The 10,964-nt window shown below is 39.7% G+C and overlaps 1 protein-coding gene across 2 annotated transcripts in view; it reads right to left on the reverse strand.

Moving 5' to 3' along the window:
* The window catches only part of Ccdc25 (coiled-coil domain containing 25), a 33,285-nt gene extending 23,459 nt beyond the window's left edge, over window positions 1-9,826 (reverse strand). The window contains exons 1-3 of one of the 2 annotated variants that reach the window (XM_020173204.2): window positions 9,693-9,826; window positions 4,050-4,097; window positions 1,240-1,279 (exon numbers count right to left, since the gene is read on the reverse strand). In XM_020173204.2, the coding sequence (XP_020028793.1) occupies window positions 1,240-1,279; window positions 4,050-4,097; window positions 9,693-9,720 (116 nt within the window). In that variant the 5' untranslated portion in view covers window positions 9,721-9,826. Of the gene's footprint in view, window positions 1-1,239; window positions 1,280-4,049; window positions 4,098-9,692 lie in introns of those variants that run through there. The other variant, XM_074055218.1, reaches the window with a different exon arrangement.
* Window positions 9,827-10,964: the final 1,138 nt, after the last annotated feature.

Genomic DNA, 10,964 nt, shown 5'->3' on the forward strand with positions numbered 1-10,964 from the left:
ATCAACTCTTCTAAAAAGTGTCTCCTAAACTCTTTAAGTGAATGATCTGTGCCCACAATTGAAGAAGAGATCTGGAGAGAGTTGCACCAACAGCTTGGGGGAAGAAAGAAGTAATAAAAGAGTGATACCCTGTGGGAAGAGATAAGTAATGATTTAGAACAAAGCTGGGACCAGTAACAACCAGCACACATCTGCTCAGATCCTCATCTGAAAAATGGGCGTAATATCAATACTTCTTTCCCTAGCTTGTTGAAAAATTAAATGTATTGATATAGGTAAACACTTGGTAGTATTTGGCATACAATTTAGGGCTTGAAAAATGTTCACCATTACTGTTATACCCAAGCACATAGAATCTGATAACTTATTTCCACGGCAGCATTTGGCACTGAGTGTTACCAGTTGGAGAGATGATACCCCAACTAAACATGCAGGACCTAAGCTCCCAGATAGAGAGATTATAAAAGTCAGAGTAAGGGGCAGAAGATGAAGACTGAAAAAGAACAAATGAGTGAGACTGTGTTAGAAGACAGAGAAACCACAGGAACCCACACACTCCTTAAAGGTCTAAGTCAAAGAGGTACAAAAAGTCCATACAGGTTTATAAGACAATTAGAGATTAAAAAAAAAAATCAGCTAACACAGAAGAGTCTTTGTGTTCATTTTTGTCTTGTTATTTTTCAGACTGGGTTTGGTGAATAGCAATCAAATGACCTTGGAGGGAAGCTAAGAAGCACATATTATTATTTCAATAGTTTCCATAATATTTTAGAAAGAAGGAGTGGGGTTGGATCAAGACAGGGTGATGGACTCATCAGGGAGCTTAGAAGACAAAGGAAGCCAGTTTATGTGTTTTCAAAGCTAAGCCTGCTCAGATATAGCATCTAGTCCACCCATACAGATGTGTCTGTTTTCTTCACTGATTCCTGGAAGGCCTCACCCACCCATTCAAGAATGGTCTCAGTGTGTGCATGTGGTTGCCTCAGTAACTTACAAGAGGTAAAAGGAAGCCAAAATTCCAGAGCCTTTGCTCTCAGGCCTGGGATCAAACCCCAATATGTTCTTGCCAATTTACATGGTAATTATAAATGAAGGGAATTTGCAGCTATTTACTACTGAACACCCACACACAGAAATACCATGACAAGTTCTAGTTTTCATTATAGGAGGCAGGTGGTTGGCCAAGTTCAAAAAAGTAAATGACAATCCACAGAAAGCACAATGAAAATTGTCACTTACCAAATATCTTCGGGCCAACCATACTTAATCAGATCTTCATCTACAGTAAAACACAAGAGAACAAAGAGAAGTAAAGAAAAACAATCAAATGAAGATATGTCAGGGTTTGTAAGTTGGGAAGGGGAGAATACCTAAATGGAGAGGAAAAAGGAAGAGTTAGAGAAGCTTTCAAGCTTCAGAAAAATTATTTTTACAATTGGACAATATAAACTGTTTAATTTTTAATACTTCTAACCTAAATCTCAGAGATATTTCTTCTCTGAGATAATGAAACTAACATCAAATCAGAGCAGTTGAGGAGTTAAATGATACTTTAGAAAATTGATTCACTGTAACAATATTTAAAAGTTAAAATGGCCTTGCTAGAACTTTCATATATTGCATTTTAATTCTTTAAGAAAAAACTGGATTATACAGTTTAGAAAATTAGGAATAAACACTAGAAGTATAAAAAATGAAAATCACCTAAAAGCCTGTCACATATAGAGACAAAATGTTAGAAGGAAAAGGTGAAAGAGAGAAAAATAATTGTTATGGGAGAAGGACAGAACATTGTTATGGGAAGGATGAGGCAAGGAAATGATGTTTTTTAGTATAAATATTCCTTTACAATTTGACTTTTCAAACTATATATCTAGTAGATGAAAAATAAAATTTTAGGAACTTCCTTGGAAACAGTAACTACAAAAAGTTAAACCAGTATATATTTCTAATAGCCATATTAATAACTAGTAATAATTGTGTTTAACAAAGAAGAATTTAAGCATTAAATTATTAAAGTATAAAATTATTAAGTATTAAATACTTAATTGTAAAGTAAACAAAATAACTCGTATGTGATGATTTTAAATATACCAAAGGTACTATACAAAATGATCCACATCTGTTATCCCAGCTAACACAGAAGGATCATGAGTTCCAGGCCAAACTGGGCTATACAGCAAGACCCTGTCATGATCAATCAACCAACCAATCAACCAATCAATCAAATGTACCTAAGAAAGTGTAATCTACCTGGCTTGAATGGGGTGTGCACAAATCTTGGATGAAGGCACTCAAGGCAACTGCAGACACCAGGAATTTACTGGAGGGGTTTCTATTAACGTAAGTGAAAAGTAGAGCAAGCAGCCAACAGGTAACAGAAAAAATAAAGGAAAAGAGAACCTATTTTCCCTCTGGTTTGGAATGTATGGCTCTGTGATGACACCTACTGGCTACAAAAAGAACAGACCTGCCTGCTGTTCAGCAAAAGTAAATCCTTCCACTTAAATTCCATTTATGTTCAACTTAGTCCTTAACCAGAAATTGCAGAGCTAGTAGAAACACACGTTATACATGAGTAGTGCTCTCAACAAGAGGCCTGAAAAGTGCAGCACTCTCCTACAAGGCAGACAGGAGAAGTTAAGACCTCCAGCTGACTCCACAGGTCCCAAAGGAGGAAATGTTCCACAGGCACACAAGCAAAATAACAAAATGCTTCTCCAGAGGGTCCGGTATCATTCAGACTTACATCTGTTAACAGAAAGTCCACCTGTGCACGTGTATCTGTGGGTATCAGTGCCTATGACAGACCCGTAAAGGGCTGCAGCTCAATGATAGAGTGCTTGTGTAAGGTCCTGAGTTCCATCTCAGCACTACAAAATGTAAATAAAAATAAAAAGACATAGCAAATAACATGAGTATTTTCTGTAAATTTCCGTTTTAGTTACATGAATGTGTGTCTCAAAACAAAATATATTTCATACTGAAGAGAATGGTCAACAAACTCTGAAAAACTGTTAACATTTCATGACTCAGCATCTTTAGTCTCAACGAAACCCCAATAGATACTTTTCTGCAAACCTTACATATGATAAACAACAGGGCTGGTGAAATAGCTTAAGTGGTAAAGCACCTGCCTAGCAAGCATGAGGCCCTGAGTTCAAACCCTACTACCACAAAAAAAAAAAAAAAGTAAACAACAACAACAAAAAACAGAAGATGACCTCTTCAATCCAAACCATGGAGGATTTTTTTTTTTTTTTTTTTAAGTCAATGCTGGTGATTGAATCCAGGGCCTCACTAGACTTGCCCACGAATGCTTTTTATTTGATCTAAACTAAATCTCCAAAGATTTTTATTTGATCTAAACTAAATTGGCACAGGTTAATCTCTGATTCATGTTACACTAAATCAGATGACACCACAAAACTCTGTAGAAGGTTCTAATCAGTCAACAGGTGGTCTAATTAAGTCAACTATTATTTTATAGTTAAGTATGTCAAATAATATAACTTGTACATTAAATATATAAATGTAAGTCCCTAAAAATGGGTGTAATTTATTTCTGAAAAGCTGACATATGGAAGTAGTAAAACTCATACCCTGTGCAATCAAAGGAAAGTTGATGTCACAGAAGGGGAGGTTACCAGAGGCCAGGGATGGTGTGGGGAGAGGGGAAGGAAAGGGATTGGTCAATTGTATGATGTGATAATTAGGTAGGAGGAGTAAGTTCTAGCTTCTATTATACAGTAGAATACAGGTAAAAATAATGAATGTTTCAAAATAGTTAGAAAAGAGGATTTTTAATGCTCTCACTGTAAAGAAATGATAAATTTTAAGTTGAAAGATATGCCATGTATCCCATTTGATCATTACACAATGTATATTACACAATATTGAAGCAACATTGTGCCCCATAAATATGTGCAATTATTTATCTCATAAAAATTTTAAAAATTATAAAAGAAAACTCATCCAATAAATGAGGGGGAGAAAGAGCAACACTTACCTGCTGGAAATTTCAAAATCAAATGCTTTTGAAAACTTACTTTCGTATTTATCCTTTCCCATGTAAATAGTGTAAGCAGATGAATTATCTAAGACAAAACAAAAATTTTAAAAAATCAGTTAACTTCATTACCAAAAACTTGTTTTGTAAGGGGACAAGTGTAAGGGGAAATAAAATGGCAGAAATGTCCTTAGGAACAAATGGCAACCCTGCGGTATAAATAACCTTGGGGATGTAAAGGGAAAGACGGCAGAAGTAACTGTTTTAGATAAAGGAGATAGGAAGGCATACTTAAAAGCAAAACATTTAGGGAGACTGAGAAACCAGCAGTTTCTCTTCCTGGACAAGGAAAACAAGATAAAACATTCCTAAGGGCAGGCATCTAAAGGGATGAAATATAGACCCCTAAAGGAGAGTGACACAGCAAACTTTCCCAAGAAAAACAAAGACGGGTCTCACCAGAATGAGGGTAGTCATAAAATGTACATGACAGGTTTCAAGGACAAGAAGGATGAGACACTCTTGGAATGTCTGGCCCGATAAGGATAGGGGCAACCAGATGGTCGGGGTCAGCAAGAAGTTGATCAAACAGCCAATTATAGCTACAGCTTCAAAAGTAGAGTGGGGAGGGTGCCTAAGGCAGCCCCTATTTAATGTCATGAGCTCCAGCCATCCTTTGGCTTAGCTCTTTCACTAAATCCCACTCGTCAGGGGGCTTTGCTATCCTTCCAATACACTTTGTGCTTGCTTTACTCTTAACTCCTGGTCTGTGGTGTCAATTTGCTTTAGCTCTTAACGGCTTGTCAGGCACTTTTGATCATTGACTGTATCTTCAGGACATGATCTCAATCCAGTCCAGTATCAGTTTCATGGAAAAAAACAAGTGATAAATACTTAGATTGAGCTGGGAACTGATGGCTCATGCCTGTAATCCTAGCTACTCAGGAGGCAAAGAGGATTGCGGTTCAAAGCCAGCCCAGACAAATAGTTCGAGAGACCCTATCTCGAAAATACCCTTCACAGAAAAAGAAAAAGAAAAGGGCTAGTGGAGTGACTTAAAGTGTAAGCCCTGAGTTCAAACCCCAGTACCAAAAAAAAAAAAAAAAAAAAAACCCTTAGATTAAGGGCTGGCAAACCATGGCCCATTGAGCCAAATTCAGCTCACCACCTGTTTTTGGACAGCCTTCCAGTCAAGAATGATTTTCACATTTTTAAAGGGCGGACAAAAACAAAACAAAGATTAAGCCATAGAGACTATATTAGACTGTATTTGGCTCAGAAGTTTGACACTAAAATATTTGCCATCTGCCCCTCCCCTAAAGAAGTTCATTGGCCTATGGATATAGTTCAACGGCAATTTCCAATTCAGTGCTATACTTTTGCCTTCAAGAGTTATTGAAAAAAAAATCATAATCATTTTTAAAAGGTTCCTATACATAGCCACCTTTTATTTTGCCTAATTTGATTTGGCCAATATCAGATCTATTTCAAGTATGCTACACCAACGGGATCCCTGCTCTCCTCAGGGAACCATGGCTCCCAAATTTCTTAAAAAAGTGACTCTGTTTATGAAAATCACCCAATTATGTCCCAGCTCCACCTCAGACCAAGTAAATCCAAATCTTGAAGGTGGAGTGGTGAGCATTTGAGGTTTCTGTTGTTGTTGTTGTTGTTGTTGTTGTTTTAAGACTTCCAAGTGATTCTAATGCAAAGTCAGGATTAAGAACTTGAAAGTTTACCAGGGTGCTGGGTTGCTAAACTAGTCTATCAAAACTTGTGAATGGGTCCTTAATCTACAAAGCACAGTATTTGGTAGCTGGGTGCAGGTTTGAGCTGGACAGTCTGTGCCACTGAACAGATCACACACCTATAAGTGGTGGTCAAGGCCAGGGAGCAGCACTTTCATATAAATCCTTAAGTTAGGGCTTGCCTATACCTTCAGTAACAGGAGCTTCTGTAATTATCAAGTCTAATTGCCCTTCTGGGAAGGGATAAGTCTCAATCTCCTCAGTTAGCAGTAGTAATGCCTATACTACAGTTCATAATTATTTGGAAGTAGTCAATACATAACTTGAAAAGAGTAAACATCACACTGACTAGTTGACAGGTTCCTGACAGGGCATTATATTAGCTTGATAAGGCCTTTTCATAGCAGATAACAAATGCCAGAAGGGTAGGAATAAAACTAAAAAGTGTTTCAGGTTGTCTATGCACAGCCTGGCAATATTTCATGCCACTCAAACACTCCACCAAGCAATAATGTTCCTTTTACAACCTAAGAAACCATTAACAGATAAATACACTAAAGAACATCCATAAGCAAAATATTATGTACTCATAAAAGGGGGAGGGGTGAAGAAATTAAGTAGATTAGTATGTCTGTGTATCTAGATATAGTAAGACTCAATTTACAAAAAATAAATGAATACATCATGGTATAGACAGTTTACATATATACTTACATATGTATTTTGTTTGTATGAATGGATCAGTTAACAATAGTTACTTTAGGAAGCATGCTTATAAAAATGTAGAAGGGTTTTATAATTGGAACAAAAGGATTTTTAAAAATAACTGAAATAAAAGTTGTCTCCAGCTGGGCACTGGTGGCTCATGCCCGTAATCCTAGCTACTCAGGAGGCAAAGAATCAGGAGGATTGCAGTTTGAAGCCAGCAAATAGCAGGGCAAATAGTTCAAGAGACCCTACCTCAAAAATACCTAACACAAAAAAAAGACTGGTGGAGTGGCTCAAGTGCTAGCATGTCTGCCTATCAAGTGTGAGGGTCTGAGTTCAAACCCCAGTACCACCAAAAAATAATCCTGTGCAGGCTAAGCTATCCAAGTTACAGACAAGAGAATGGTAGAGATATATTTTACGCTTCACCTATTAAATGAGGCAATTAGGAACACAACTGCAACAAACTCACAGAGAAGCATTCTACAAAACAAAATGTCATAAAAGACGAAGACTGAGCAAATTGCTCCAGATGGGAGGGGCAGTAATGATGACAGAAATCAACAGAGAATAGTACTGTTGCAATGTTAATTTCCTAAATCTGATAATGAAAATGTCTTTTGAGAAAATGCCCCGATTTTAGAAATATACATTGAAGAATTTGAGGCAAACTGCAGCTTACTAAAAAATGTTTAAAAAAAAAAAAAGTGTGTGTGTGCGCATGTGCATGTGTGTGCACTCGTGCAAGCACGTATGAAGAGAGCTAAAGATAAAAGAGAAAGAGGGAAATAAATAGACAAGGCAACTAATGTAAAATGTTAGAATTTGGGGCATCTGAGAGAAGGAAATTTTTAAAGACTGAAATTATATCCCAGTAGAAAACTAGAAATAAAAAGCACAACTGCCAAGCAAGTATGAATTAGCTCCTTTCCATATGAAAAGAAATGAAGAAGACTTAAATTGAATTATTCTACATTTGCTTTTCTCATCCAAATATGGCTGCTCAGTGAGGGAAATGGTCATCCTAACAGTACAGCAACCAACCGAAATTCAAAGGTGTTCTGACAACTTCATAATTTACAGAGCCATCTATCTGGAGAGAGATGACATCAATAAGGTACTACCAGTACAAGGAGACTTAATGAGCCAAGTGTAGGTACTTTGTGGGTCCAAAAGCCAGACAGTCTTTTATTAACACTAGAAATATAGAATAAGACTAATGTTCCTTATTCCACTATGAGAGCCCGTGGAAAGAATGAAACATGAGCAGATTTTAGTCAGAGACACTACTGTTCAAAAAGCAAAACTGAAAAAATTGTCTATCTATACCAACTCATTTCTGAGGATTATAAGTTCAAGTTTGTTCTATACAAACTTGATATGCTTTACTACGATTTTACTGTTAAAGTTGTGGTTTTTCCATTAACTTGGCATGCTTTATAATTGCAATTTTATTAGATTTAAAGCCAAATAATTTTCCAACAGGAAGCAGTTCCGACCTTATAGTGAAAGGCAGTGAGAAAACAGGACCCAAAAATCTGAAGTATTCTGTCCCATTAAGGGCACCTGTGCACACGATTAAGCACTTTAAGAATTTAGAATACTTGGCTAGGTGCAGTAGTGTACACCTATAATACCAGCTATGCTGGGGGTGTAGGGAAGAGGATTCTCCTGAGGCCAGGCCCAGGCCTGAGATCCAACCTGGAAAATAACAGCTGGAGGTATGGCTCAAGGAACAGAGCTGCTTCCTAACAAGCGCAAGATCAAGACTTCAAAGACCAGTACTGTGAAAAAAAAATTTTTTTGAATACTTCTGAGGATAAAGCAACTAGCATGAAAGAAATTTAGCAGCTATACTCCCTGTCTTTATCATTCCACTGTAGGCCGGAATAGGTATGTTTGTTGTTGGGGGGCTCTCATGAGTGGAGACGTTACAAAGAGCTTGATCTTATGGTAACAAACAGAGGATTAAAATGCCTAAAGCCTGTAACGATGGTATGACTATCTGCTTTTTCAGGCTGGGTTTTTAAAATGAGTTTAAAATAATAGCATGTATTCTCTCCTACAGAGAAATAGCTCACAGCACATTGTGACAGTCTAAAACTGAGAAAAGCAATGTGAGAGTGATGGAGTGGGAGGAGCATAGGCCTGGGAGTTACACCTTCGTGAGACTTTAATTCTCTCATCTGTGAAAAACTTCAACCCACCTCAAAACAGTGCTAGCTTCATTTAAGACTCGCCTTTTACAAGCAAGCACATAGGGTGGCAATAGAGAGTAAGTCATAAAACACCATTCATTTATTCAACACACAGTTATTAAGAACTGTGAGTCAGGCACTGTGCTAGGGAAACAAGATAAAGACACGCTGTCCTCAAGTGGCTACACTACACGCTCGCTGAAGCAAACAGCATTTAATATTCAGTGGTAAGAGAGGTGCTGAAGGTACCTGGGACGTTAAGGGGGTACTTAAACAATCTTGGCGTGGAAGCTAGGTCAGGAAAGTCATCTAGTTATCTTTTTTATTCTTTCATTTTGACGGTACTGCGGTTTGAACTCAGGCCCCATACTTGCTGGGCAGATGTTCTACCACTTGAACCATGCCCCAGCCCATCTATCTATGTTCATGGAGAGAAGTTAACTGGAGGTTGACTTTAGACAAAAACAACAACGTGAGCAGAGAACCTAGAGCCGCAGCATTTCCTGGAAACTAAAAGTCCTCTTTCCTTCCCTGTTAAAAACAAATGACAACTGTTTTGCACGCGTCACTTTCAAGACCAGGAACGTCGGTCCAGCAAGTGCTGCATCGACGTTCCTATTGCTTTCCGTTGCATCCCAGGCCCTAAAAACCCTCCCTCTCTTCGCGAAAGAGAGTTGTTAGGAGGTCTCCCTTTCTCAAAGCGGATAATAACTAAGGTGCAGCCAGAATAAAGGCCGTAGGACTAGGAAAAGGATCTGACATGGGGAGGAGGGTGTGAAGGAGCCCACAAACTGCCTCATTCCCTAGTGAAAATCCAGCGGGGCCACCGCACCCACCTCGGCGCCCAGCCCTGCCTAGGGGACGCCCGGGACAACAGGGCAGCCAGAGGGTCTGACAGGCAGGAGGACGGAGACCGCGCGGACGCGGAGGAGACACTTCAAGGAAGGTCCACGCACCGCGGCCGCTCAGAGATCCCAGCTTTAGATTCCGCCGCCAAAAGGGATCCGCGAAGGCGCGGCGCGCACTCACCGCTGTGGCTAGTGAAGTAGAACACCATGATCCCTGCGGCAGTGCGGGACTCGCGCGCCTACAGCAGTAGTACTGGAATCGCCAAGCTCAGGACACCAGAACAAGGCGGTCGCCGGCTCGCCGGAACTCCTCCTCACACTTCCGGCGCACGTCTGGTGACGTCACAACGCAGCTCTGACGGCGCCATCTTTAATCCTGGCGCGGCTAAGACTGTTGGGAGGGGCAGGAATCAGTGACTTAAGGGTTGAGGAAAACTGGATGGAGCCCAAACTCACCCGTAATTAGAAAACCTGGTGGGACGGCTGGAGGCGTGGCTAGCAAGTTCGTAGGCCATCTGTTCGAACCCCAGTACTGGCAAAGATAATACTTCTTGTTGGAAAGTGAAAAAGAAAATGCTGTTTTGCAGACCTTATTTTCAGAGCCTACACTCAGTGGACAGCCATGCCCTGAGGGTTATTTATTGATTTTGGTTTTAGCTACCTCCCTTTAACCCCTTACGGACCCCAAGAGAGTAGACTGCTTTCCTCACAGCTAGGGATCCCTGTGCTGATCGCTTTACTTGGTACTAATTAGGAGCCCTTTGAATTTTAAATGAATCCACATTCCTCCACATTTTGACAGGTTTTTTGTTTTGTTTTGTTTTTGTGTTGGGATTTGACCTCAGGGTCAAATCACCTTGACCCACTCTACCAGCCCTTTTTTTGTGATGGGTTTTTTCCAGATAAGGTCTCTTGAATTATTAGCCTGGACTGGCTTCGAACCGTGATCCTCCTGATCTCTGCCTCCTGAATAGCTCGGATTAAAGACGTGACCACCAGAGCCTGGCTTGACAAAGATTTTTCTTTCCTGGCCAAACTTTAGTCAGACTTTCGAATCTTCTGCTAGGTCCACCTGTGCACTTCCTTGTAAAATCCAGTTTTAGCAAAGACCTTTGCTAATTCAGTTTAGCAAGAAATCCCCCCATCCTCACTATCCAGTAAGGGTCTTCATTGGCCAAGAATCCTATGGGTCAGGTTAGCCAGAATCCTCCTCCTCCCGATGTTTCCGCTTCGTGATTTTCTATCAACTGACCCGTGATTGACCTCTGCTCTGCACCTTGCTATAAATTCTCACTTACCCATGGTGTTGAGCCCAATTGCTCCCCCCCAACTGCATACCCTCTTACCTTCTTATCAAAGTGGCCCTGAATAAATTCTTCCTTACCATTCTTTAATAAGTATATATTTTTTCTTTTTGCAGGTGTGAGCCGCCAGTGCTCGGCTAACAAGTATA

This window comes from Castor canadensis, chromosome 14 (genome assembly GCF_047511655.1).
Source record: "Castor canadensis chromosome 14, mCasCan1.hap1v2, whole genome shotgun sequence".
Taxonomy (NCBI): domain Eukaryota; kingdom Metazoa; phylum Chordata; class Mammalia; order Rodentia; family Castoridae; genus Castor; species Castor canadensis.